This window comes from Cyrtonyx montezumae, unplaced genomic scaffold (genome assembly GCF_038088225.1).
Source record: "Cyrtonyx montezumae isolate F1298 unplaced genomic scaffold, pur_monq_1.0 scaffold_9, whole genome shotgun sequence".
In the NCBI taxonomy this organism is placed as follows: Eukaryota; Metazoa; Chordata; class Aves; order Galliformes; family Odontophoridae; genus Cyrtonyx; species Cyrtonyx montezumae.
In genome coordinates this window covers 10,486,486-10,514,476 of record NW_027072100.1, presented here as the reverse complement: position 1 = coordinate 10,514,476, position 27,991 = coordinate 10,486,486, and the positions used below count along the sequence as shown (strand labels likewise).

Genomic DNA, 27,991 nt, shown 5'->3' with positions numbered 1-27,991 from the left:
ACGGAACCTGACCAAGTCCCACCACGCAGGAAGGGACGGACGCGGGGCTGCAGGTGTCTGAACCACAAGCGGTGGGGGCAGCCTCAGTGTGCCTGAAAAGCACTGAGCAGGAGCCCGGTCTGATCTGTACAATGCGTGGCTGTGGTCCCGAGGTTTGCGTTGGTGAAGATCCGAGCAGCATGTGAATACATTTTAAAAGTGAGGGTTTTAAGATAAGAGCTTGAACTCCTAGGCTTCGTGCCACGTGGTGCTTGCTGCCGGAACCAGAGGGCCACTTCTGCTGCACGTCGCTGCTTTTGAAATAAAGATCCCATTATACAGATCAGAGCGAGGAGGAGGATGTAAAACGTCCCTATGAAAGAAGCTTGCAGTGTCCGAGGGCCTCTTCCAGGAGTCAGCTGGATTTCCTGTCCTCGGGCAGTTAACCTGCAGGAAGCCCAGATGGTTCAGATAACGGCCAGAGGCACGCAAGCTCGGCAGGAATGTTCATTAAAAACTTCAGCCCAGCGCTCAGTGTGTTTTGTAGAGCTTAAGACAATGTATTTTTCTTAATATCAGTGCCACCGAGTATCTGGTCAAGGGTAAGTCCATCAGAATGAGAATCTAAAAGCTTCTGTAACAGTCTGAGATTGCCCGTAGTACACTGACTGAATCTCTAACCACAGCTCCGATTTAAATACAATGACTAAATATGCAATTTTATTCTTTTTCCACCCTACTGGATTTCTTGCACCTTGCTACTGAATTTCTACAGAATTAAAAGCAGAGCCTTTCTGACATATCAACCAGCTAGCTTGTCGACACTAAAACGAGAACAGTTTGGGTTTGCACTGTAATTTCCACCATACCAGTCCTGCCACAAGGGGAGTTTCCAGCATTTGAATTTAATATAGAATTCCCTATGGAATAGTGGTGACTGAGGAGGTGTGTGCATGCACAAACACAGATGTGGCTGTGTATGCACATTCATGTTAAACATACGTGTACATACAGGTATGTACATAGACATGTATATATATTATGTCGCTATTTCAGGTTGTAAAACCCCCTTGTTTCATTTCAGTTCTCTGAGCATTTACAGCATACAATCATCTTTTAAAATGTCAAAGTACAGGAGATTATGTGCTAGAGAGAAAGACGGAGGAGAGGGAAGAGAAGGTGACATCATATTATGCAACGAGAGCTAATTAAAAGGCTCTGTGTACATAAACAGTGCTTTATAAAAAGGAAGATTATGCCAGGTTTCCACGTTATAGTTGAAAGAAATTTGTCAGATGACTGCTCTCAGTTATAGACAAACTCATCTTTCCTCCACCAAAACTAAAATATATATATATGTGCGTGTATATATATATTAATCTTGTGATCCAGAAAAGCACTCCACGAATCAAAGCAGCTGACTCAGAGTTTAACCAGGCCCACCCGGGCAGCTGGCTCACCGAGGCACCATGCCAGCAAGATGCAGAGGTGAGCTGTGCTGAGTGTTCAGTTCCTTCTGCTCATGGGGGTCAGATATAATGGAGTTCTCCAGCCTGGGTGAAGTCACTCAGCAGACACGTAATGAGCACACAAGGTAGAGTCCATATATCAGAGCATTTCTAAAACCAGGCAAGTCCTCATACACTCACACATGTCAGTCTGGAGGAAGTCATCAGTGAAGGAGAGGAAATAGGTAAAAACATTCATAGGATGACAGCAAACAGCAACCAGAAAATGTAACATCCCAAGTCTCAATATACAACAAACTAAAACTTATGAATGAGCTGTGCAACACTAGACAGGGACACCTTACTCTGTCTTCAACACGGCAGCTCCATCTCCCTCAACCCTGCAGCATGAGCCTGCAGCTTTACAGTAGCCTGCTTAAGTCATAGGGCAGCTTGCAGAGAGACCATCAAAAGCACGAGTTCTTTCCCCCTTGTTTTCAAACTACGACCCCTGGATTTAGTATCAGACTCCATTATATGTGCTTTCACTTCCACTTTGCCCTGCCTGGTCCAGGAGGTGCAGAGGAAAACCTGCTAACATGGAACAGGTGAGGCACAAAGGGTACCATACGTTGGAGCTCCTCAGACACCAAGGGAAGGGACCATACTTACAAGAACAGTGCACTCAAAGATGGTTCCTTGTCATGGTGCTCTACCCTCGACCCAGCTTACAGGGGAGGGCAGAGTCAGCCCTACAAGCCTGCTCAGAAGATAGCTCCATGCCAATACATTTCCTGTGATCAGTGGGAGATGTGAGAAAATTCCCATGCACCACACCACCGTTCAAAGATTCACTGTGGGAACTGGTTTCAAATGCCAGGGATAAGCACGGAGGCAACAGAGCAGAGAGGAAGAAAGCTGTGGAGCTGGCACTGGGATGCAGATGTATTCTGATAAGGTGGATCCTGTTGGTAGGGGTGTGATCTGTAGGAGGTCAGTTTAGAGGAGCTCTTACTTATGCCTGTAAACAAGTAAAGGACTTCAATGTCTATTGCTTCCTGTCTAGAAAGCACAAAAGTTCTTTCAAGTCCCTGTTTTGTCCTACAGTTTGAAAGGGAGGCACAGCTATCTGGTGGCAAGTACATGCTGACAGCTGCCAATCTGCCTGTTCAGATGGACTTCTTAACCCCTAATGATGATGGCAGTCTTTCAAGCAGGAAGAGGAAAAACTATGCACCTAGTCAAGTTTGGGTAGATCCTCTGCTTTTTAACCTCATTTGATTTTCACTATGAAGCTCTGGAGCGGTGGTTCTGTTGAGATGACTTTCAACTCTGTCTTCTTATTGCCCAACAAAAAAGCCAAGAGCAGCAAAAGGGCTAGTGCAGGAGAGATGGTGACGCTGTGAGGTGATCCCCATGCTTCCCATTGCTTCTAATACACTGTAACGTACCTCATGCATTTCTGATTTCCTAACTAAAATCTGTTTCCTACAGAGGCCAAATGCTGAATTGCAAACACGTATCTTCCTGTGGCTCAGTGTACCTGGACTGGCACAAGTCAGTTAAACAGCAGAGGCCACCTCCAGGGGAAGGGGGTTGAGTCTGGCTGGGAGGTCTCTCTGCAGGTTTTTACTTGTCTCTGCTCTCAGAAGGCAAAAGCTGTTCACGCCCTGGAGAGGAATTGCTGGTTTTACTTTGGAACCAGCCCCCGGGACTGTGGGTAGAGCTGAGAACTATGGGTGCCTGCTGAAGAGGATCCCCCTGATTTCCTTCCAGTTTTAGGCCTGAAGAAGTAAAAATGAAAAAATAAACAAAAAGCCCCAATAATGTCAACCTCGTCAAAATTAATCTTCCAAAGCTGATACATTTTTTTTAATTACTGGATTTATTTTCTAATCAGTCCCAGTGTTCTCTACTGCCCTATGTTCCTTTCTTTCTATCTCTGCTTTACAGCCAAGTTAGCCCCAGCTTTACTGATGAGAACTGTAGATAGGCAGCAACTGTATTTATAACTCTTCTATCTGCCAGTCTACTTACTAAAAATTTGACTCACCTGGGTTTTGGTTTTTTATTTGAAGTGCTCTCAAAGGTTGAAGCATCCACTTGGATCTCATCTTCATCCTGCAGAGCTGCTTCTAGAGCAGCCTGAACTTTGGGAGCAATGGCTGGGCCTTCATAGTCTCTTGTTGTTCGGCTGGGCATGTCAAGTTCCAGTAATACGATATTCTCTGCCTGAGGAAGTACAAGTGGAATTAAAGCCTGTTCACTTTCATACAAATTGTTTCTTTTCACTCTGGAAGCTTATTCTGAAGGACTTGATAAATATATGAAAGAGACTCTGTACATCCCACAGAAGAACTAACAAGCCTCTGAAATTCACATTTCTCTGATTAGGAAGGTGAATGTGTGAAGGCTGTAACCACATCTGGGCTTACCCTGTACCGAGCTTCTGGACGAATCATCATGGATGTCCTGGCATGCTGGCTCAGAGGCCTTTTGTATCCTACAGCAGACACTGGTCTTTTCATCATTTGCTGGTTACTAGAAAAACACAGATATTCAGTCTGTTATACACCAAAAATGAAGAGTCCTCTTGGAGGTAAAACATTCGGAAGTGCATTTCAAGTGAGCAGAAACTACCTAGACTGCATTTCCCAGAACAGCTCTTTCTACACTCAGAGACAACATCTGTTCCCTGAACAAAACAGGGGACTTCTGCATATTTTTTAACATAAAGACCATAGATGCACTCACTTGCATCTAACATTCTAAATTCGCTTTACAGAACTTTCTCTGGAAAGGGCTAGGCTCTATCCACAGCTCTTGCACAATAATTTTTAGAGCTTTCTTAACCAAACCAGAAAACAAATACAATAGCAGCTTACTGATATTAAATGCTATACACAGTGTTACATATATTTTACATTTAAATGTTGGGCTTACTTAGAAGAAATTTTCCAGACTGTATATTCCAATTTTATTCAACATACTCAGATGAATTAAAACTTTGTTTTACAATACAGCAAGAAGATAAGCACTTTGGAGGGCTGCTTTAAAGCCATGATTCCCTCTGTTGGAGTATCTTGCTTTTGGCAACTAGAGGGCTTTATATAATCTGTGATTTGATCTTAATTTAAGAAGCACACTCACTCCAGCCGGGTTATGGGATGCAGTTTCCACTGGTCTTCCTCTTCATCAAAGAACGACCTGTTCATGATCTTATTCTTTTCTTCCAAAGGAATAAAATTTTCAATAATTAGGTGCCTGCATACAACCACAAGAACAGGAAATACACAAGAAACACAGTTAGCTGACAACTCTCATTGCTCCTCTCCCAGTGAAATTATACAGCCCTGGAAAAGAGAGGAATGTTTTAGCTTTCTCATGTTTAAATCTTCTTCCACAAGCATATGAATTCACTCCCCACCCAAAGAAACGATCTCTGTTACAGTTACTGGCAGGCAGTGAAGTGAAGGGACTTACTTCAGCTTTAGTTCCCTGGTAAGTTCATTCTGGGTCTGCTCCAGTTCCTGGCGCTCCTTAATGTGCTCTTCTTGGAGATCATGGATCTCTGCCTTCACAGCTTGCAGCTTGGAAAATAACTGGAACAGACCACAGGAGCCAAAGTCATAAATTGCCAATGTTCCTCTCAGTCTCACGCATGAGTTGATCTTATTTCTAACCCAGGAGATGTGGAGTTATGTTCTTTTTACCTTTTTAAGTTTCTTTGTCTTTATATCCACCTCTTGCTGAAGAGAACTATAGGTTTCCTTCAGCTCTAGTGTTTCCTCATCCCGACTTTCCATCTGCTGCTGGATTTCTCGCTCCCGACGTTTCTGAAGAATGTCATTACAGGATTAGAGACCACAATTACATTGCCACCTCCAGGCTGACATGCACGAATCAGACTCTCAGGTGGTTTTTACTTCCCTGGGTTCCAGGGCTTTTGCTTTAGCTTCTAGTTCTTCCTAACTCTTGCCTTAGAAATACCAGAAGCATTAGCTCTTCTTGGTCTTTATTTTGCTGAAGGGTCTATTGGAATCAGATAGGGTGAATAAGTGCTCAAACTTCAATTAAAATAATTAGATGCTGCATTTACATTCTTTTTTTTTTAATCAATTCATACTAGTCATTTCACTGAAAGAATCACCAACAAAAAATGCATAACAGAAAATAAGCTTGTATCACATAAGCACCCGTTCTCTTGAGTTAACAGCTGAACTGTCACTGTCTGAGGCCTTGCAATTATTTCTTCACTTACAGACATAGATAGTATATACAAGTTTCATGTGAAAAGCTGGAAGAGAACTTTTACAGACCTTCTCTACAAATTTCACCCAATGAATAGGACACAAGCCCTTGCCCCTTCTTTTGAAATTAATGACTGCCATTAAAGCAATGTCAGGGTTAACCCCGTGCAAGCTTTCTTACCTTTTCTCCTGACACAACATTTCATAAAAAGTTCTACAGGTAGGTTTTGTTTTGTTTTGTTTACTGTACAAAGTAAGGTTGCTGCTTGTACCTGTTCTGCAATCTCCTGTCGTTTCTGTTCCAGGATTTTCTGCTGCTCATTAGTGTGGTCCACAATGTTTTTCCCTCCCACCAGAAGCTTGCTTTCCATTGCCTGAAAGAAAAAGACAAGGTCGTAAGTTTCTCTCCTAGAGACCAGCTAACAAGTCTTTCCCTCAGAATATAACTTCCTCTTGTACACGTGCAACTTCTTCATGAAAGCAGCTCCCTCACTTAACATTCTCTTTTGAGTCAGCTGCTACGAGAATGGCTATTTCTAAAAATCCCTACAAAACTGCAGGATTAATGATGCCATAACTTGCTTAGAATTACACACTGCTGCAGTGTGGCCTATTGAAGAACTAAAATGCATATTGTCATGTAAAAAAACTTGTGAATGGTCTGTTGCACAATGAAGCATTGTTTGTTTTCCAGCTTGTGATAAGATGTATCATCGCATTTTATTGTGCAGATTGCTGAGGATTCGACAAGATCAGCATATAAGAACAATGCAACAACTCATGAATATTGAAGTATGTAATTAATGGTGGAAACTAAACCAAATTTCAAGTTCTGTCTGGAAATAGTTTATTTTAAAATCTTCAGATCAAAAGACAAATCACCATTCCAGAAGCCTTCTGAAATATTTTTCCAAATTAAGCAACCTGCTATTCTCCCCACAGCTTAAATAAATTGCTTTTAAGAAGTAGGAAAGCACAGCAAGGAACAATTCTACCTTGATTTTAGCACTCAGCATTTCTGTTGCTTCCTTCTCTCGCCTCAAGTCCTCCATTTTCTTCTCCTTCTCTTTCAGCAGTCTCATCTTTTCTTCGGCTACCAAGCTGTGATCCTCAACAATAGCCTTCTTTTCAATCTCCAGCTTTTCTTGTTGCTCTCTCCAATAGTCATCTTTGTCATCTCCTTCATCCTCACCCTCTTCAGTATCCTCCTCTTCCTCCCCACCCTCTCTCCTCCTTTCCCTCCTCTTTCTTTTGCCAATAGACCGTTTTTCCAACTGTGCTTTGAGTCGAGCAATTTCTTCCTGGAATTCACGTAGCAGAGCATCCTTAGGGTCCTCATTCACTCTTGGCTTGTTCTTGATGTTTTTGGCACGATTGGCATATCTCAGTGTTGTAAGAGTCTCCTCTACATTGTAAGAGGCGGGGCCTATATTGGCCACCATCACGGTCTTGGCATTGCCACCTAATGAGTCTTGCAGCAACCTAGTTAGCTTTGAGTCCCGGTATGGAATGTGTGTGCTTTTGCCATCTACTAGGGCAGATATAACATTGCCCAAAGCTGAAAGAGAGAGATTGATTTTAGTAGCTTCCTTTAACCTTTCCCCCTGTGCTCCAGTCTTAGCTTGGCGCTCGCTGCCTGCAAGGTCTACCAGGTTGAGTTTTCCAACGCGGATATGATTCTCTCCATCAAGTCCCAACTCGCTGCATTCAATAGTGATCACAAAGATGGCATGAGATCGAGAGCTGTGCTCATTCATATTGGTGGCGCCAACAGAGCGATTTTGGTTTCCCACGTTCATGACATGCTCTATCTCCTTGACACTTTTTGTAACGAAGGAAGACAAATCCTTAACATATACACCTGTGTCTGGCCTCTCTTTTAACTCCAGCCGTTTGGATTGATCCTTTGATAACAAGTCTCTGATTTCTTCCTGGTATATTTCCAGATAAGAAGCTCTAACTAGGTATTGCTGATTTTGAGATCTAGAGATGTGGGTGAAGATGTGATCAAAAGAATTGGGGATGACCCCTCTCTTTTCAGGATCACCACGCACCCCCTCCATCGTGTAAGTTTTCCCTGTTCCAGTCTGCCCATATGCAAAGATTGTCCCATTGAAACCTTGCAGAACAGAGTCCACAAGAGGTCTGAAGGTCTCATCGTAGAGTTCAACCTGTTTGGAATTCCAGTCGTACACAGCATCAAAGGTGAAAGTTTTAGGCAGTTCATGAGATGTTCCCCGTGGATTCTTCACTGAGACCTGCCCTAATTTGACATCCACATTCACAACCTTTTCATACGAAGCTGACTTCTCTTTGCTGTTCATTGGTCGGCATCGTACCACCACCCGCACAGACTCAGAGCTCTTTAACTTAGACATGACAGCAGGTCTGTGGCTGGTGTGGTCTGATCGATGGATGATCCAGTGCTAGAAACCTAAAACAAAAACAAAGGAGGAATAAACAAAGGTAGATTTCTGCAGATGACAGTTTTGCCCATAGTCAAAGATTCAACTCATCTATTCAAGCAGAAATTTGCATGTTTATGTTCTGGGGGATCTTCAGGAATAACAATTATGTACAACATAAAAAACTCGAAAAAGCCTGAGCTGAGACATCAGAATTTTGCCAAAGCCTGTCTGCCAACTGGTATCATTTAGCTTTTTGATTTAGGTCTCCTGCTTTGAAACTCCAATACAGAGTTGCCTGGAATACAGTCTGCAGGCTCCTGAAAAGGAGTCAGTCAGGTGCTTTAAGTGAATCCCCCACCTACCAAAATATCAATGTGATATTTTCCAAGTGACCTCTTTGTACATCTCCGGTGTACTGAAAAAAACTTCTCATTTTTATAAGACCTTTAAATTACGATTCCATCATGTGTAAAGTGATGTGGTGCATAACCAGGACCACGCTGCCACTACAGGCCTAAAACCTACGCCCTTTTCATTCTTCAGTGACAGCAGTGCATTAGAATGCCACCCAAAAGCTTTTTTATGCATTAAAGCTTTTGGAGTCGCTTTCTAGAAGCCTACTTACAGCAGAACAGATGTTCAAATGGGCAGCAGCAGCTGTGAGGATTCAAATTAACATCCCTAAATAGTTTGCCCGTTCCCAGGCGTCCCATCCCCTGAATGCTGAGTTTCCACACACTAGGGAAATCTGATGTTACCTTTACTTTCTGCCAAGAATCAAGTGACAGAAAAACATTCTACACCAAACTTTTCACACAGATGCACAATCAATGGCTACAAAGCAAATCATCAGGGCAGCTAAATGCAGTGCAGTCATTGTGCTTGCAAATAATGTCAAACAAACCAGCAGGGTGAGTACATCACCACGGTGAGATGCACTCCAACACAGCTTCCACCGCTCCATTTGAACAAGGTGAGGCAGCTCTCTGCAGCCCTGGCTGCATGGCTCATCTGCTTCCTGAGCACCCAGGTATGGCTCAGAGTGCAGCAAATGCATTTAGAGGTGGACTCTCTATGACCACAGTGCGTGGCAAAGCGTGCATAGCAGTTAGAAACACACCATCGTTAAGGAAGACCTTCAAGATCACCAATCCCAACCCACGGTGCCCACTGCCCACGTCCCTCAGTGCCACATCTCCACAGCCCCAGATCACCCCCAGGGGCGGTGACCCCACCACCTGAGCAGCTGTGCCAACGCATCACTGCTCTTTCGGAGAAGAAATCTCTCCTAACAAACACCCAACCTTTTGGGGTTGGACCACGGATCTCCAGAGGTCCTTTCCGAGCGCTGCGATTCCGTGCTGTCTCCCACAGGGCAGGGCTGTGTGTGAGCAGCACCCCGGCCAGGAGCGGGGCACGGCGGACACACCGCACCCATCCCGGCCGCGGCCTCGCGGCTCGGATCCGCAGCTCTCCTCAGGGAGACCCTCCGGGTTCCCCCAGTTCTCATGTCGCTGCAAGCACCCCGTAAATGCAGCACCGCTCTAACACGGCTCAAACCTCCCCCATCTCGGGGCTGACAGGCCGCTTTTGTCCTTCGCTCCTTCCCTGCTCTGCTCTGAGCACGGGGGCCCATCCCGGACCGTTCCGCTCCCGCTGTCACTGCCCACCCCGCGCCCGCTGCTCGCCGCCTCCCGCCGCCCGGGCTCAGCCCCGGCCCCACGGGGACACCTCGGCCCGCCGGGCCGGGCCGCGCTCACCTGCGCCGTCACCATGGAGCCCCGCGGCCGCCTCCTCCCGCGGCACCGGAAGTGGAGGGGAGGGAGCGGCCGCCGCCCCCCGCGCACTTCCTTAGCAACGCGCGCCCCCCGCCTCCCGCGCACTTCCTTAGCAACGCGCGCCCCGCCGCAAAGAGTCGGGGGGGTCCGGGCCGCCCACAGCCACAGTCCGGAGGCGGGAGAGGTGGGGTGGGGGGAGGGCGTGGAAGCCGGAAGAAAGGAGCGCCACTGCCACGCGGGTGAACACAAAACTGGGATTTTATTATTTAAAAAAATAACACCACATTTGTTAAAAGCCATTCCCGCGGCTCTGGGGAGGGAGGAAAGGAGCACCTCGGCGCCAGCGCAGCTCTCGTGGCCCTTTCTCCTTTGGCCCAGATCTCTCCTGCACGGCCCAACAGTGCAGGGGCACAACCAGGCGACCCAGCACACACGGAGCCAAAGCAAAGTCCTTAGGGCAGCACAGCACCAGCCCAGCTGCCACAGCTTCACCTCAGCGGTGTTTTTAGCGAGTAAACTGACGTCTGTATTCAGTATGAGGGAAAGAAAAACCACCTAAATGACAGGATTAAGAAAACACGTTGGCCAAACTGGGATTTAGCACACCAGCACTAAACTGCACTGGGTCAGAAGGATTTTCTTGTACCAACCAAATGTTTTTCTTCTCTCTGTTTCAGCATTCACCAGCTCTTCCCAGTTAGCTGTGCTGGGAATTAACTCTACAGACAGAAATTCTGCTGTCAGAGGGACAATTTTTACAAAGTACCAAAAATTAAAAAAATAACCCCCCTAAACCATTAAACAAAGACCTAAGGTAGATTCACACCAATCTGCATGACAGCTACTTCACATGTTCTGACCTAAAAACAGTTAAACTCCTATCACGGGTCTCCACCATATACCAACAGCTACAAAGCCCTGCACCTCCAGCCCTCACATGGCTGGGAGAGATTTCCCACCTGGGTCTGCCTGAGCAGCAACTGCCACACATGAACATGCCACCATCATACTTCTCCAGCACCACTGAGATCACTGAGCTCCACAAACACTCCTTCTCACAGCTCTACACAGTTATTAAATCTCTTTACAGGGAATGGAAAAGAAGGCACTGAGGTGATGTGGGTCCAGTAAGGCAATAGCACTCAGTAAAACCCAGACCTTACAATTTCCAATCCTAAGCTTCATCTTGCACTCCTATTCAGGGACATTCCTGAATATATTTTGCACTTGAAAAGAAACTTATGGTCAGTTTTGGGCAATAAGAAGCTTAACAACATCTCCAGATAAAATTAATAATGGAGACAAAAAAAAAAGAGAGAAAATTTGAGCAGCTTCTTCATAATTGTTGGCACACCCCCCAAAGAGGATGGAGAGCTATATAAAATACATCTTAAAAACGAAATATAGCTTAGTTTCCAATAAACTACATGATTTAAATTTCTTTTCTGTCTGGTATCACAGAAGTGAAGTCAGACAGAAGAGTGACTGTGTGGAGTATCCAAGGGTTGGAAACACATCTCCCACAACCAGGCAGCACGCTCTGCACACAGAGTGGTCAAACCAGCATGGTCCCACAGTAAGGCACCAGGCTCAGAACCCTGAGAACCATCAAGTCTGCTCCTCTTTTGGTCAGAATTCATCCCGTAACCTTGGTGGATGGTCCATGCCAAAAAATGAAGAGGGTTTTCCATGCACATCACGCTCTCTCTTCACAAAGGCAGTAAATGAAGAGACACAGTTCCCAATGAAGTGATCAGATTGGCCAAGAACATACAAGTCGATCTGAGCCACCTCTGGCTGCAAGCTTATAACTTTGATCTGTAGAGAAAAAGAAGGAAAGTAAATGAATCCAGACATCTATTATTACCACCCAACTGTCTTGGCATTAGAGTAGAAATGGCGCACTACAAAAAGTGGATTCTGCCCTAAGTTGCCCTATAACTCATCCACGAGCAGATAAAGGTCAAATTATTTTTGAAAAACTATTTAGAGATAAACATGGCTCATCACATCTTGCATTTCTCCCTTGTAATCTACAGAATTAAATCAGAGTCCAGAAAGTATCTAGCCTGTAAGAAGACAGGCTGAGGTTCTCAGAGAGGCCAGTTATTGGTGTTCACTTCAGCACGAGGCTCCAACTGCTTCAGGACACTCTGCCCATCAGTCCCTGAAAGAAAAACCAGCATGCCAACCTCTGTCCAATCTTTCCACTTGCTTACTGGGCAGTCTGAATTGTACTCCAACAACAGGTCATTGTGATACCCTCCTATTACGAGCTGAAATGAAACCCAATTTTCCTGGAGATCCATTGCACAACTGTGTCTGCTGTGTGTGGGAGCAACATGCCAGAATCTGAGTTTTCATTCAAGCACTCCAGCTGGAGCAAGTTTCTGGAAGACTTACCTTTCCTTGGAAGAACTGCTGTATTTCCTTTGTGTAGGGCTCAGAATCAGTAGCAATATAAACAGATTTGGCTTCTGTCTTTTTCACCCACACCTTGAGAGCACGCTTAATCTCTCTGAGGTCTGGCAGGCACATGTCCATGGTAAGGGGCACTGCAGTGCTGCGGTCATAGCCCACACACTGAGGTGAAGCCATGAAGTGAGACCCAGCTGTCCCATCCTTTAACATGTTACAAGCATTTTTCTGTTGGAAAAAGAGAATATATGTTTGAATTAAAACAGTAAAAGAAAACACCACTGAGTCCCTCCCACTGTAATGCCTCCACAGCCTTACAACCTGTCTGAAGGAAGAGTCCCAACAGCACTTTCAGCACTATAACACAGTTCAGGCTTCAGAAGGGCAGTTCCCATTCCAAGTTTTTTTTTTCCTGCTGAATGTTAGTCACCCCCACCTACAGCAATTGAGTGGGTTACAGCAACAAGCCTTACAGAGAATCCATACCCAATCTGAGCCGATTCTCAGGTGAATTCCTACATAGGGCCTAACCAGCAGAGAATGAATGTAGGCTTCTCCTTTCTTCACCATTTCATCAGACCACACCATGTACTTATGCAGGGGTCGGTGCTCCTCTAAGACTGGAAACTGGGCTGGAGCTCCAGGTAAAGCAAGTACAGGGTGCTCAGATGGTGGAAACCTAAGGGGAAACAGACAGGAACACAGAAATAGAGCAACTCTGCATGCATAATCATGCACAAAGAGTACTGTATGTGAGTTTGTGAAGGTTAGAATGGAAATTGTGAACACTCAGATATACAGTATCTCTTATTCCAAATTTACACAAGACTAATCCTAATCATTTTGCTACAGGAACAGAACACCGACATAAAACTCCAATACCACCTCTTACCTCACACCTGGTAACAAATGAAACAGTGAAACAATGAATCAGCACAAAAGAGTTCATATTTAATGCCCACAGAAGGAGCCTGCTTAATGAATAGTTCATGAAGAAAAGGAAGTATTAATGTTTTTAATCGTATTGCTAAGGAATCACTTCAATCTCCTCCACAAATTATGATGGCTCTACAAAGTGACTAGAAGAACTGTTTTCCTGAGTTATCCTAAAAGCCCACACTTCTCCAGCTTCATGCTACCTTTGGATCCAATGGTCTCTGTATGCAGAACTGAAGGAGATTCCCTTGAATAGCTCAGATTTATCAAAATCCACTTTGAACTGATCCCAGAATGGACCAAATGGGTTTCCATCCTGCAAAGGAGAAATGTTTGCTCAGTACACACACAGGGCTGAAAGACAGATCTAACAAGATCCTGGACTGTAAATTCAAATAATTCTTCTGTTACGGGAAAAGAGCGTTGATATACCAGCCTGTGTGCCCTTATAGGCTCCACAGCAATAAGGTGAAACATTAAATAAAGTTAACTGAGAAGTAAGGCAAAGGCCAATTTAAAAATAGAACACCACCATTCACAAACTTGCTTTTAAAAAGGCAGCTCTACAACTTAATAGTCAAACCACATATTGGAACAGGCAAGGACCGGAAGAGAAGCTTTTTTGTTCCAAATTTGTTCTCCTTACAGTCACAACCAAGTCTGAAGCAATACAACTCACAGCCTTCACAAACCCCATGCATTTGCTGACAAAGAAAGGCAGGAAGGCACAACTAGGCAGAAAGCGAAAGGAATGTGCACGGAGTGATTTGGGACTGACAGCTCCCAAGTTTGCAAATGAATGGCAACCAGCAGGAAGCAACCACTCCTGGAACACCTGCAAGATCCAGATGGGTTTATGGGGCTGCAGGAGGAACTCACCTTCATGGGACAGGCACTCCTGCTAGGGAAAGGGTCACTTACTTGGCACAAGGGCTCCTGAAGGGGAAGGGCTCACCTTCACAGGACAGATGGCTCTACCAAGGAGGGGCTAACATGAAAGCGAGGGCACAAGGGCTCTGGACAAGGAGGGGTGTCTGCCTTCCTGGGATGGGGACTCACCTTCATGGGACAGGTGTTTTTGTCAGTACTCCTCTGTGCTGCAGCCTCAAAGCAGTATGCCACTCTCTTGCCGGGCGGCCAGTGCTGCGGTGCCAGCTTCTCCATGAACTGCTCCAGGCTGAGCACGCGGTGGTACTGCTGGAGGGGCTCCAATTTGAAGTACTCCTCATAAGGAACGTGCAGCTGCAGGACAGGGACACCTTCACTCGGGAACCCCAGGATCCTCCATTCCCCCCTGCGGCTCTCCCCGGTTCTCCCCGACCCCCGCTCCCCGTTCCCGACTCACGTTGGTGTAGGGCGGGCGGTGGTGCCGGTACTCGATCCAGGGCGGCACGGCCAGGGTGCGGTTGAGGGCTCGGGCGAAGGCCAGGGCGCCCAGGAAGTGCTCGGCCTGGTTCCCGAAGCGTCCTGCGGGAAGGGGGGGACAGCAGGCCTCAGCCTCCGCCGGGACCTCGGCACCGGGCCCGGGGGCGGCGGGAGGGCCTCACCCATGCAGGGGCAGTACAGCAAGTAACCGGCTGCGTCCCAGCCGCCCGCCGCCATCGTTACCATCGCCAGGAGAAGAGCGGCGCCGAGGAGCGTAACCATGGCGGCAGCGGCGGCAGCGGCGGCAGCGGCGGCGGCGGCGGCGGCGGCGGGAACGCTCCGCGGCCCGGCATGCCCCGCGCGGCCCGCCCCGGCCGCTCTAACCGGAAGCGGCCGCCATCGGACCGGAAGTGGTGAGCGTGACGTCACTCCCACAATGCCCCGCACAATGGGGCCGCCGCGGCCTGGGCCGGAGCCGCGCCTGGCGGGACCCGGGGGAACGGGGTGAGTGCGGGCAGCGGAACCGGCCTGGGGGCGGCGTCACGGCGGCCCCATCCCCTCCGCGGCCGGGCTTCTCCTCAGGGCGAGGGGTGAGAGAGGGAGCGGCCAGGGGTTGTAGGCCCGGCCCTCCTCCCGCCCTCCCTTCAGCGCTGCGCCATGGAAACGGGGAGGGGGGCGGCACGCGGGGCCTTCAGTGGGGCGGGGGGTGCTCGGTGGGACCGGCGGTTCCTCTATTTCTCTCCACCGCCTGCAGACGCTCGGTCCTTCGGAGCTATATGAGTGGGAGTAGCGATTTGGGGGATAAGTCGCCCCGGAGCCATTTTGCGTGTGGGGATCCCCGCGTTCGGAGTTTGTTCGGACTTTATATTCCTTTTGAGTGCTATCAGTGGGGAGGTGGTTGGGATTTGGGGTGGGAAACTGTTCTCGGCGGGGGTTCAGGATGGGAAAGCACTCCTTGGGGCCAAAGGGGCTCTGAGCAGAGCTTCAGATATCATAGAATCATAGTCATTTGATTTCAAAGGGAGCCTTGTATGCATGCAGTGGGAATGTCCAAAGCGCACCCGGGCTCAGGCAGAGAGGTAAGGCACAGGTTGGAGCTGGAGTTGTACTTACAGATCTTGGAGCAACCAGAGTTGTTTACTGCAAGGAAATAAGAGTTGGCATGGGGGGGATCCCAGTGCAATGTGTGTTGGATGTGTGGCTGCCCTGCTTGTGTGAGGAGAAAAGTGATTTTCACAGCTTGCTGTGGCACTTTAATAACTGGTACTGAAGGACAGCAGCCAGGTCAACAATACTGATCCAAGAACGATGTTGGAAAATGACAAAGAACGATGTTGGAAAATGCAGAAAAGTCATGCTGACAGCGTGAGGTCTGGTAGTAGCACTTTGCAGTCAGGGTCAGAGCAGAACTTGATTACAGTGCTATAATAGGACTGGGGGTGGCTTTCTTTCGGTGTGAGGAGCAATGCTGCAGTGTTGCAGTGTTGTGGACATTGCATTGGAGTGGCTCTGGTGACGGAGTGAACCAATGCTCCTGTGTCCAGCAGCTCTGCTAAGCGCTGCTCTGAGCTCCAGCTGATACTTCCACCAGGATTGCAGCTCTCTGCTTTCTTCTGTCTAGTTGGTGCTTTCCACTTAAGCAAGTAGAAGCCTGTGCAACTTAAAATAGCAAAGGAAACCTAAACGGGGCAGTGATGTGGCTTGGGAAGGAAAGACTGAAAAATAAGTTACTTTTTATCAGGGTGAGTTGCTTCTGAGGCACCAGGGTGCAGTGGCGGAATAGCTGGGCCAGTGCTGTACAGAGCCAGGTGGTGAGGTCTGTGGGAATCACTGCTCTGTGGCTGACCTGCCAATCCCAGCAGTCGTGAGCACAAGAGTGCAGCCTCTGTCTTCAGGAGGGAATGGGCTCCTGGCACAGCAAGACTGGGCAGAGAGAAGAATGTACAAACCCAAATTAGACACCAGCAATGCCCCCTAGGGAAGAGAAACTGCAGCTCCACAATACGGGGCTTGTCAGGCAGGGCCATTGTCCTGGCCTCCCTGCTTCTGCCAATCTGCTGCAGTGGGACTGACCCAGCTCAGCTGGTGGTCAGAGAACTGACAGGAAGGCCGTCCAGGGGCAGAAGCCGTGCAGCAGTGCTGTATGAACCACTTTTTGAGGTGTAACTACTGGAAAAAACTGTCAAAGCAGGCGAAGGATTCTGTGCCAGGGACTTCTGTTTACACAAAGCTGACACTCATTGTAATGAAATGTGCTGTGTGAGCTGGCAGCTGCTAGGAGTCCAGTCCTCAGGTGAACATCTTTTTCTTGAACTTGATGTTCACTATGACAACCTCTCAACCCCTCTACAACTGAAGTACAGGAAGGATTCATCCGGTGATGGCAGTTTTCTGTACTCATCCTATTAGAGATTTCAGGAGCTGCATAGTATTTTTTATGGACTAGAGTGGAACTGTCTTATGATAACAAGTTTCTTCAGCGCTGGTACAGATGCTGTGGTCTGAAGAAGACACAGAGCAAGTCAAGGTTAAGTGTTTCTGCCCTGCAGTGGCTACAGCATTAGAATCAACTGTGAGCACACTGGAAACACTCTTCAGGGCAGTGCTACTAAGAAAACTTTGAATATAAAATATAGATTGTGCTGAGTTTTCTGGCCAAGCGAGAGCTACATGGTTAACCTTTGGAAGATCTGTGTCACTGTGCTTATTGACATGAACCAAGTTGCTATAGAGTTCACTGATACTCTGCATGGCCTTCATCTTGTTTTGCTTTTCTTTCTTATTCTGCAGCTGTCAGGGTGTCCTATAATACGCCTTTAGAATTAAAAGCAGACTCAAATAGGCAGAGTCCTTTTGTCTTGCTGGAACCTTACTATTTTAAAGAAAGGTTAATGAAATTTTACAGTCATTAATTTCAAAGATTATTGCGTGTTAACTCGTGTATTTGGGTTTCTGCTCTGAGAGCAATAGACAGTTCGTTGCCTTACTATTAAAGACAGCACTTTTCAAATTTTGTCTTCATTCAGGTAGCTCTGAAACCAGCACAGATGGCTGAGCTTGTTCAGAGGGAGAGAAGCAAATACCTGGAGAAAGTGACAGAGACTTTCGGAATGTGTGCACAGCTCTGACACAGGAGATAGAGAACCTTTATCTTTCCCAGCACCCATCCCATACAGAGGTGAAATATTTGCAGTCTTAGACATCTACCACTCTGAAACACAGGATTTGTGCATCTTGAAGGGTAGGAGCAGCTGTCACGTCGCACTAGCTTATATCAAAATGGCACCTCAGCAATTCCTGTCTTTTTTGATTGTGCTCTGCCTGTGTAGATTGAGCCTGCACAAAACCAGATTCCATTCTTAACAGACATTTCCAAACCTCATGCTTAGTGACACATTGTCTTAGAGTCATCCCGTTTCCTGGTGTTTTCCACCCCGTGGGAGCCACTCGTGGTGTCGTGATTGATTGTGTAGCTACAGTTATTGTTATTTCAGCTATTTATAACGTTCACTGGTGCACTTTCTTAGTGGGGGTTGGTTAGTTCCCTCACAGTTGCACATCCTGCCCACAACTGGCGCTCATGCTGATGTGCAGGCAGGAAGTTCCTCCCTCTGAAGCAATCATGGAGTAAGAAAGAGCTTGAGGGTTTGATGCTATTTTAAGAAGGGTTTCTTAGGCAGCTAAATTCAGTGAAAGAGATCTTTTTTGAGGTTTTTATTCCAGCTAACTGCTTACTGGTGTAGGTGCTGGTAGAGCCTTGCAGAAATGCAGCACTTTACTGACAAGACAAACAGAACTGAAGAACAACAGGGAGGGTAATTCAGAGGGGGAAAATTTACCCTACGATAGAAAACAGAAAGCACAGTGACTAATTGCACTCTCAAGAGAAGTCATATTTTCGGTCTTCCTGAAAAAGGTGTGATGTTGCTGGTGGTAGCAGGTTTTCTTCCACAGCCTTGTTGACGTGTGGTAGTGCAGGTCGGTTTGCTGGGAGATGGTCTGACTGATGCAGCAGGTTGGTAGGATGAAAAAAATAGATACATACTTTAGTTTCTCTGGGAAGTCCTAGAAGAGAATTCCACGTGAGCAAAGGTTAAGAGGAAGGGAGAACAGACCACAGAGAACATTAGAAAAAGGAGATGAGAAGAAATCCACAGAGGGGGCTGGGAGAGGTGGGGTGTTTGGAGGCGCGGGGAGACACCCAGCTCTTTCAGGACAAAATGCAGCCAGGTGACACTGGCTGTTAATAGTTGCAGAAACATTATTGAAAGAAGCTTAAGGTAGTTTTATTCAGGGAAGTGGAATAAGGGTTAAGGGAGAAAAGAACCCCGTGCATTCTGGAGATGTGAGTTTCCCAAGTCTGTGAACGTGCAGCATGAGTGTCTTCACATGTTCATGGTGCTCGCTGAATGCTCACCCATGTTTGCGTTGCTCAGGTGTGGAAGACACAGGGCCTTAACACCAACTCTTCTGTGATTCCAGATGATGACGTTTTGCCATTAAAGCAGTTTGGTCACTGAGGGTTCCAACTGAAACTGCACGCAGACAACATCACAGCGAGACATCTGCAGGCTCGAGTTCTGCTTGACATGGCCATGTCACACTAGGCCTGCCATGACGGCATTTTTTCCCAGTGTTCCCAACTGGATTCAAGATGCAAAGCAGGAGGAAGATGAGACGGGCTGGAAATTAGTTCCCAGGCCAAGAGGTGAAGAGACTGAAAGTCAGGGAAAATGCCAATGTGAAATATCAGAGACATCCTTCACTAATGTGGACAAGCTGAGAACTCACACACTTTCTCATACTGAGCAGAAACCTTACAACTGCCCTCAGCTGCACTGTGGCAAAGCCTTTGCTTCTAAGTACAAGCTGTATAGGTAGGTAACTGCTGAATGCCTCTGCAGAACAGTGCTCCTCTACCAGAAGAGAGGGGAAAACCCCTCCATCGTGTTTTTTTGATTGAATTTCTGAGAAGGTGGAGGAGGGGGAATGCCCTTGTTACCTTGCAAAGCAGCTGAGTCCCAGACATTACCATACTTGGCATCTCTTTAAGCACCTCGCAGAGAACTTCAGATAATAGTTTATCCTGAGCTCAAGATGCTTTCTGCTTTGATTTCCTCCTTAGTAAAACAGAAAACGAAGTTCATGGATTAAAAGACAAAATGAAAAGAAAGAATAGCAGCCGCATTTGATAAGCCCTACCTCTGTAACTTTAATATTTCTTCACAGAAATATTTCTATGGCACTATTGCTCTAGCATGAAGAAGTAGAGCTCCCATTTAGGCATTGAAATATTAGATAGAATAATTAAAGTTCCATTAGGAACCTGAAGGCTAGATGAACCACGGTGGCAGACAGTGTAAGACACCGAGATAAAATCAGCCCGTATTAGCTGTCAGCAGACACAGTCTGGTGCTTCCTGATGAAATGAAACCATCTCATCAGCAAACAGGCATTTCTTGTCATAAATTTTCGTTGTCGTTTCCCCCTTTGGTAGCCTCACCAGAAAGAACAGGAACCGAGTGGGCAACTGAAGTACTTGTCTGCAGAGTTGATGTGTTCTAGGGAGGGCACGTACTGCTGGGACAGCCTCTTTAACTGCTGCTTGAAATGTTGTGCCTGTTCTGCAGCAGTTAGTAGAGTTAAAATGCCACCTGGGATTCTTAAGGCATAAAGCATAGCACACGTGGAAAAGTAACACGCGTTCTCTTAGGGGTCGGACACTGGTCTAAACTTTCCTGCTTTTCTCCCAAAAGGCATATGGCCACTCACTCTGCTCAGAAGCCTCATCAGTGCATGTACTGCGAGAAGATGTTTCACCGGAAGGATCACCTTCGCAACCACCTGCAGACCCACGATCCCAACAAGGAGGCCCTCCACTGTCCCGAGTGTGGCAAGAACTACAACACAAAGCTCGGCTTCAGGCGACATCTGGCCATGCACGCAGCTGCCAGTGGTGATCTCAGCTGCAAGGTGTGTCTCCAGACGTTTGAAAGTACCCAAGTCCTGCTGGAGCACCTCAAAGCTCATTCTAGACGAGCTTCTGGTGGAGCAAAGGAAAAGAAGCATCCGTGTGACCACTGCGACAGGCGCTTCTACACCCGGAAAGATGTGCGGAGACACTTGGTGGTGCACACGGGGAGGAAGGACTTCCTGTGCCAGTACTGTGCTCAGAGGTTTGGACGGAAGGATCATCTGACCAGGCACATGAAGAAAAGCCACTCCCAGGAACTGCTGAAGATTAAGACAGAGCCAGTTGACATGCTGGGTCTTCTAAGCTGCAGCTCATCTGTAGCGGTAAAAGAAGAGCTGAGTCCCGTCCTGTGTATGGCATCCAGAGACATGATAGGTGGTAAGAGCTTCCCTGGCATGTTGCCTGTGGGCATGTACAGTACGCATCTCCAAACCATGCCAAGCTCAGGGATGCCCCATTCTTTGGTTCCTAATTCTCTTCCAATGGGAATGAGTTATCCTCTGGAGTCATCTTCTCCTATCTCTTCCCCACCGCAACCTCCTCCAAAGTATCAGCTTGGATCTACCTCATATTTGCCTGAGAAACTACCCAAAGTAGAGGTGGACAGCTTCTTGTCAGACTTCCCTGGCAGCCTGTCTCTCTCATCTGGTGAGCCTCAGTCCTCGTCGCCTCAGCCCCCCCCTCTGGATGAGGCTTTGCTTTCCAAGAGCCCTGCTAACCTTTCAGAGGCTCTCTGTGCTGCTAACATGGACTTTTCTCATCTTCTCGGCTTCCTCCCTCTAAATCTTCCTCCTTGCAATCCACCCGTATCTTCAGGGGGATTGGTCATGGGCTACTCACAGGGGGAGACACAGCCACTGCTTTCCACTTTGCAACACCAACCTCAAGAATCACCTGGAGCTGGGGCCTCGCTGAACTTTGGGCCCCTTCATTCGTTGCCCCCTGTCTTCACCTCAAGCTTGAGCACAACCACGCTGCCACGTTTCCACCAGGCATTCCAATAAGCTGAACATAGCACTGGAGAACAGATCTTTCAGTCACCCTTTTGTGGAGAGCCTTAAAAACGCACAACTCTTACTTCCCTTTGGGGTCTGAAAGCTTTGCAAAGCTGATTCAGACAGGAGGTTTCTGATCCCTGGCAGGAGCACTTGTAGACTTGAACAGCAGATATTCCCATGCCAGTCTCAGTCCTGTACAGCGTAAAGTTTTCATCTAATAGACTGGATATATTTTATCTAATTTTTAAATCTGTGAATCAGGAGCCACACTTAGCACTGACCTTCCCCGAGATCCTGGAGCTATGTTCCTCTTTGGGAAGGGACTGTCCCTGAGAAGGAGTTGAGACTCTTTCATCTCGGGCTAAACGTTTGAAGAGTCCAGCTTCCATTTCATGTTATCACACTGCTCTTCTGGCAAAGCAGCTAATACCTTCACATGGAGAAGGAGAAGTCAGGATACCCGCTCTGCATGAAGCCAACGGGGAAGAGGCTGTCCTTCCCCACTACCTCTCATCTCTCACCTAATGCAGCTTACTCCACCGAATACAGATGACTCCACATCAGTGTTATGCAAAAGACCGTTTACATACAGGATTCAGACACGTCACCTCATCCTTCTTTGCAGAGCCTTTAGGTTAAACTCATTACAGTGAACATTGTTTACACAACGCAGTTCTGTTTCCACCATTACAAAAATAGGAGGCACCAGAATACACTGGCCTTATATCTGGTGTAGCTAGAACACTGTTTACACGATGAAGTCAGGTTGCACTGATTTCTCTTCACTTATCACATTTTTCCCCCATGGGGAAATACATTGCTTTTTGGACCACTTCAGCCTCTGCCACTGTAGGCAGCAGCTTCCTGCGTATTTTCTCTGACTGTCCACGTGTCAAGGGGATGGAGCAGCTTGCAGAACTTAGCTTACGTTTGTGGTGTATGTATAGAGCCCTTTTAAATATCTCCCACAGGCAAACAGGTCGTGCATCTGTTCTGGAAACCAAAGCATGAGAAAAGGCCGGGCTAGGAGGTGGGGGCTGCAGCTCCAAGGCTTATCCTGCCAGGCAGGGAGAAGAACAAGCTTCAAGCCCCTAGCTTTGCTTTGTTTTGTTTTACAAACCACAGCCATTCAGTGAGGTCAGCACCGTTTGGCTTACCCATGAAGCAGTATCAAGAGATGCATGGTTGTTTTTTTTCAACCTGTTTTAGGGTGAAGACATCCAGGAATTGGGTGGAAAAATTGGCCCTGGCTTCATTTACACCTGTCACTGTATTTGAAGCGTTTTCCCCGACACTAAGTTCTAACAAATGCTGAGAGTTCAGGCCTACAGTCACTCTTTCACATAGAATTTGGTCCCTTGGGCCTTCTTATTCTCTGCTTAAGCTTCACCTCCAGAAATTTGGTCCTGCTATCCCTTCTCCCAGTCCTACCTCCCAGATTCTTCCCTATCTCCTGAGCAGGAGGGCTGTGCAGCTAAGTGGCAGCGAGCTGCTGGCTGTCATCAGCATTTCTGTGGTCTCCTGCTCTCGCTTCCCTGGGCACTGGTGTTGAAGGAAGTAATACATGGGTGTCATTCTCGCTGGGCATTAGTACCCATTTCTGGTTATAGACACACGGATCTTCATACCTCAGCATGCAGGAACTGCTGTAGGCCAATATCAGCCAGGAAACCTGTCAGTATGGTTCTCTGTAAATCTAGGAAATGCAAAATCTACCTCTACTCTGTTAGCTCTTTCCATGAAGCCACATACTGTCCTTGCTCATCTCCCCAGAGCACCCATTTCAGTCAATGCAAGTTACCTTTTGCTGAGCCACCAATCCCACAGCGTGCTGGTAGCTGTGCCTGTGCTTATGAGCTCCTCCCCTTCCATTTTACTGAAGATTTTTGGTTTTAATTTAGTTTAGTAATCCTTCCCAGAATGACTGTTTAGTGATCCGTTGATTCTCCAAAACATAGATCAGTTGTTTTAGGTTAGCCAGCAATGCTGCAAATAATACTTCTGTATCAAAATGTAATATAAGATTTATTTACCTCGGCAATATCCTGTGGCAATGATCTCCCTGGGTTAAATGCAGTACTTCCTTTTCTCCACTGTAAAACGTTGCCTTTCCAAGTTCTACGAGTGCCTTCTTGTTCTCTGTCTCAGAAAAGGTAAATAGGGCATTGCAGCAGTCCTCTGTTTGCCATCACTGAATACCTCAGTCCCATCTTCTGTTGCTTTTCTCCTCGTGAATTAAAGAGTTTCTCAGTGTTACTGTATAGCAACTGCTGAGTCACAGCCTGAACCTCTGACTGAGCACCTGGAGAGAAGACCTGGTCAGCCCTGGGAGCACAGGTGAAGGCAGTTCACCTGTGTGACCAGAGGGGGTGGAGCCTGGCTCAGCCCCTCCCAGACCTCATTTAAGGGCTGACTGCCACGGAGGGAGGGTCTCTTGCTGGAGATCCCTCCTCTGTGAGTTTTCCCTTGTGAGCCTAGGTCCTCGGGGATGGGTGAGCGTTTGTTTTCCTTCCTTTTGTAACATCTTGTTTGTGCTGGTCCCTTTGCCTTCACAGTTACCAATTATATGCAAGCCTTAAGCATGTCTTCAGTTTTAAGAGAAATAAATGGTCAGAACGGATCGCTTACAGCGAGGAGTGTCAGATTCATGCAATGCCACTGCACACCTTCTTTCCTTTCCAGGCTTCTGGCCTTCTTGCTTTCTGCCTGCATTGTACTCCAAACACATCATCACTGGGATGCCTTTAGCAGTGGTAGTGGAGTTTAGAGCCAGGCATCTTCCTCCTCCCAGTAGTCTGTCAAAGAATAAATGGAATTCCTTTCACTATTAGTTGCATGTGTGGTTTGCTTTCCACAGCTCCTCCAGCAAGCAGACTTGTGATAGTGTTTGTGAGTTAAGTCACACCTGAAAGCAGCAAAGGGAGCGTTGTTGCTGACAGCATGCTCAAGCTGATAGCAGGTGTTTGACTGGAAGCTGCATTCAAAGCTTCTGCTCTACCACTGAGCCGAGGGCTTGCAAGGAACTTGTCAGCCAGTCTAAAACGACAGGCTGCTCCATTTGAAATGCTAAGCATGCAAGCATTGTTTTTTTTTTCCTGAAGCAAATCATTGGCAGCCTGTAGCTTGTAAGAAAACAACTTTGAGCCTCTAAGATATCCCACTCCGGAGTCTAAATTCATTGGGAAGTGTCTCCTGAGCTACCAGAAAAATCAGCAGACATCAGCTCGGACAAACTGGTGCTGTTTGTAGGTAGGATGCAATGCTGAGTGCTGCAGCACAGCCTGCAGAATTGTTCTGTGTATGCAGTGGATATCTCTGTGTGAGGGAACAGTGTTTATCACATCACCAGGGCTGGATATCACTAGTCAGCCAGGACAGACAGAGCCATCCCAGGAGGGACAAAATACTTTGATGGAAGAGTTTTTGAAGCAGTGCTTTCAAAGAGGCTTAAATGAATACAGGAGACAGCCAGCTCGGCTGGGCTTTATACTGAGATGTGACAGCAAAGCTCTTGATTGCAGGCAGATCTGTATCAGAAAGGTGTCACCGGATTGAGCCCACAGGGAGTGACTATAGCAAATAATTAGGCAGAAGGGTTTAGAAATGCTTGGAAATGTGGCTGACTTGAAGGTTCGAGGCTGTGCAGATAGCCAGTATCACAAGTCCAGGAAAGGTCAGGACACAACCCAACAGCAACTGTGAATCAGAATCTCCCTGAGTTATCAAAAAGACGAGGCTGAAAGGTCCCACTAAAACGAGAGGGGTGCCATTTGTCCATGCCTGGTGAGCCCCATCCGCAGCACGGGGTTAACACACCTCCCAGTCCTTCCAGCTCACATTTCTGGAGCTGCGTGGAAATCCAAAGAGCTTTTCCCTATGGTATTACGGCTTGCTCAAAACCTGTTTGTATGAAGGCACAACACGTTGACTGGCCTTTGTTTTCAGAACGTCCCCGTACAGTGCTGTGACAGATCCTGCATGGCTGGCTCACAGTAGTGCCCACTCTTCAGCCCCAGTGCTGGAAATGCCACTGCAGTGGGAGCCCCTCCTTCCCCTCCGGTAGATTGATGGTTTCAATACTTTTGTTGGGAGCTCAGCTCTTTGTTCCTTATTCCTTCCTTGCTGGCAGGTGAATAGCAGCTGCTTGGGAGATTTCCTGCAGTTCACTGAAAAATAATAATCCTCATTTCCTTTCTTTGACACTGCGTTGCTGTCTGGAAAGAATAATCCCACAGAGGCGTTTTCAGCTTCTTGCAGTTCCAGTTTTTAAGAAGTAATCTTCAAAGACGCTCTCCCCGTCCCCGCTTCCTTCTTGCTTCTCTCTGATCAGTTCCTCAGGCTCACACGGTTCTCCCCTGGGTGCTGTTTCTCAGTGAATTACCCAAGCCCAGTAAGATGCTCTGCCACCAAAAGGTGAAGCACAAACCCAGGCAGAACAGCTCAAACAGAACCACTCTGTTAAACTTCACGGGCTCTCATCTTTATCCTGAGCACGCTGCTTTCTGGCACGCTCAGCTCTGCCACTCCCTCACCTGCCCTCTTCACACTGTGGACAAGCAGGCTGCTCGAGGAGCCCGTCCACATACCTCGGATGTTCTGTGCCTGCAGGTGGGAAGTCTTCTCCCAGGGCATTTCCCCGCAGACCCTGCTCTGTCCCAGTGCCGTCAGCAAATGCTTCAGTAGCAGCTCAAGCAGAATTCTTGGGTCTGATGTCCAAAACAGATCACGCTCTGCAAACATACACCCTAGGTTTAGCTTTGCTTCCTATTGGAAGCACGGTTTGTGCACGGGTAGTTGGTGCTCTGCACCGCGTGCTCGTGGCTGAAGCCAGGTGTCCCCCAGTCCTTTCCTCTGCTGCCCAAATTGAACACCCACAGCCAGGGACATGGAGGTACCTTCTGTGTACAGAGAGGGCACTGCGTAAGAAGGTAATGTGGAATTTGGGCTATTAGCTCTTCATTTTCAGACAGGGAAACAATCAGTAAGAAAACCTCTTGTTAACACACACCCCACTGTAACAGTTACCTTCCCCTTCCTTCTCACCATCTGTTCCCCATACCGTGTCATTCTTAGGAACTGCTATGCAAGTGGACAACCAGGACTGATGACAAATGCACCCGAGACAACAAAGAGAAAGCTGTGCAAAGCCTATGGGACAGGGAGAGCTCAGCACAGGCCCAGCCCTGCAGCACATGGGTTACACCAGAGCTGCTGCTCCCCAGCACCCCCTGCTCTGGGCTGGTGCACAGTGCAGTACTGGGAGCTGCTGCTGCTTCCATCGCTTCGGTGGAAGCCCGTCCTGAGCTCACACCTCCTCCTTGCCCTTCTGAGTGCCTAAGCCTTGGCTTTTTTCGTGCTAGGGGTCGCTCATATCTAGCAACTATTTTTAGAAAGTTTGTTTTGTAATATTTGTACTGGTGTTTTACTTGAACGAGGATATTGAACAAAAAAAAAAAGTCGAGATCTCTGCCCTCGAGGTGGGTGCAGAGGAAACCTGTGGAAGCTGTGAAGATCCCCACTGGGAAGCAGCCGTGCTCCAAAACTGCTGCAGAGCCACAAGGAGAGCCCCGTACCACCCAGCATCACCACGAGTGGGACAGCCCACAGCCAAGTTCTGCTCATCAGATCGAGAGCAGAGCACGATCTGGAGCCCACCAACATCCCCTTCTGAGGGAAGAGCCTGGGATTCCTGCTCCTGGCAGCCAGGGACACCTCAGCCACCCTGCTGCAGTTCCTGTGCTGGGCAGAGCTCTCCCTCCCCAGCGCTGTCTGAGCCAGAAGCTTCCCGTGGGTACAGCATGATGTTTTTCTATAAAGAAACTTTCTAGCACTTTTATACACAGCAAATAACCTCTTTTGAAGGACTATTTTGAGGGGCTATAAACAAGGTTTTTTTAATTGTAAAAAAAAAAAAAATGAAATGAAGTGCCATTAGGAAATGTACAGGTCACAGTTTTAATCAGCTCTGTCACTGTTTTGAGAAATGAAGTTCAAATTGAAAGTTTTTTTTTTTAATAAGGAAGTTGTTTATTAAAAGCATTTGAATCACGCGCCCTCGGTATTGTCTTGGAGGGGAACAGGGTTTGGGTTGGGCCGGTGCTACGACAACCAGGAGTTAGAGATCCAATTTCCTACACCAATGCACACGCTTTGACATTTCTTTCAATCACAGAATGAGACCCAAGGAAGGACACAGAACCCTGCCTGGGACAGCCAGTGCCTCTCTTGCATCAAGGAGAAAACCATTTGTTAGACAGCGTTGGTCCCTTGGTTCCACAACGCCCACCTGCCCACACGAAGCACTGCAAAGCACCCAGATGTGCTCAGCTCCTCAGGACGGTGCCAAACCAGAATCAAACTTACAGCTCAACAGGAGCAGCTGGTAACAGGAGCTGCATCAGACATTGATCACCACAACCCACTGCTCCCACCCATCA

General features: G+C 47.4%; 3 protein-coding genes across 6 annotated transcripts; 1 reads left to right on the top strand and 2 right to left on the bottom strand.

Annotated features, from left to right (window-relative positions):
- Nucleotides 1–367: 367 nt before the first annotated feature.
- KIF3B (kinesin family member 3B) lies at nt 368–9,902 on the bottom strand. Of its 2 annotated transcripts, XM_065754474.1 has the most exons (9): nt 9,846–9,902; nt 6,673–8,111; nt 5,950–6,051; nt 5,141–5,263; nt 4,911–5,029; nt 4,578–4,691; nt 3,863–3,968; nt 3,481–3,659; nt 368–3,211 (listed from the first exon to the last, which is right to left on the bottom strand). In XM_065754474.1, the coding sequence occupies exons 2-9, from the start codon at nt 8,053–8,055 to the stop codon at nt 3,118–3,120; spliced, it is 2,220 nt and encodes a 739-aa protein (XP_065610546.1). In that variant the 5' UTR covers nt 8,056–8,111; nt 9,846–9,902; the 3' UTR covers nt 368–3,117. The 2 variants fall into 2 exon arrangements, with proteins under 2 accessions (XP_065610546.1, XP_065610547.1); XM_065754475.1 differs by lacking the exon at nt 9,846–9,902 and having other exon boundaries at nt 6,673–8,348.
- Nucleotides 9,903–10,831: 929 nt separating this feature from the next.
- POFUT1 (protein O-fucosyltransferase 1) lies at nt 10,832–14,886 on the bottom strand. The gene is made up of 7 exons (XM_065754112.1): nt 14,765–14,886; nt 14,563–14,684; nt 14,277–14,459; nt 13,421–13,533; nt 12,768–12,960; nt 12,267–12,509; nt 10,832–11,681 (listed from the first exon to the last, which is right to left on the bottom strand). The coding sequence occupies exons 1-7, from the start codon at nt 14,862–14,864 to the stop codon at nt 11,493–11,495; spliced, it is 1,143 nt and encodes a 380-aa protein (XP_065610184.1). The 5' UTR covers nt 14,865–14,886; the 3' UTR covers nt 10,832–11,492.
- Nucleotides 14,887–15,021: 135 nt separating this feature from the next.
- PLAGL2 (PLAG1 like zinc finger 2) lies at nt 15,022–25,467 on the top strand. Of its 3 annotated transcripts, none has more exons than XM_065754356.1 (4): nt 15,033–15,086; nt 17,609–17,760; nt 19,065–19,459; nt 20,339–25,467. In XM_065754356.1, the coding sequence occupies exons 3-4, from the start codon at nt 19,197–19,199 to the stop codon at nt 21,558–21,560; spliced, it is 1,485 nt and encodes a 494-aa protein (XP_065610428.1). In that variant the 5' UTR covers nt 15,033–15,086; nt 17,609–17,760; nt 19,065–19,196; the 3' UTR covers nt 21,561–25,467. The 3 variants fall into 3 exon arrangements, with proteins under 3 accessions (XP_065610429.1, XP_065610428.1, XP_065610427.1); XM_065754355.1 differs by having other exon boundaries at nt 17,609–17,823; XM_065754357.1 differs by lacking the exon at nt 17,609–17,760 and having other exon boundaries at nt 15,022–15,086.
- Nucleotides 25,468–27,991: the final 2,524 nt, after the last annotated feature.

Coding starts and splice junctions, on each gene's coding strand:
- KIF3B (XM_065754474.1), bottom strand. CDS start 8,055: ATGTCTAAGTTAAAGAGCTCTGAGTCTGTGCGGGTGGTGGTACGATGC. Junction 6,052..6,672: donor TGCTGAGTGCTAAAATCAAG/GTAGAATTGTTC, acceptor TTTTTCTTTCAG/GCAATGGAAAGCAAGCTTCT. Junction 3,212..3,480: donor AATAAAAAACCAAAACCCAG/GTGAGTCAAATT, acceptor TTACTTCTTCAG/GCCTAAAACTGGAAGGAAAT.
- POFUT1 (XM_065754112.1), bottom strand. CDS start 14,864: ATGGTTACGCTCCTCGGCGCCGCTCTTCTCCTGGCGATGGTAACGATG. Junction 12,961..13,420: donor AGAGACCATTGGATCCAAAG/GTAGCATGAAGC, acceptor GTTTCCCCTTAG/GTTTCCACCATCTGAGCACC. Junction 12,510..12,767: donor TGAGAATCGGCTCAGATTGG/GTATGGATTCTC, acceptor TTTTTCCAACAG/AAAAATGCTTGTAACATGTT.
- PLAGL2 (XM_065754357.1), top strand. CDS start 19,197: ATGACGGCATTTTTTCCCAGTGTTCCCAACTGGATTCAAGATGCAAAG. Junction 19,460..20,338: donor TCTAAGTACAAGCTGTATAG/GTAGGTAACTGC, acceptor TTCTCCCAAAAG/GCATATGGCCACTCACTCTG.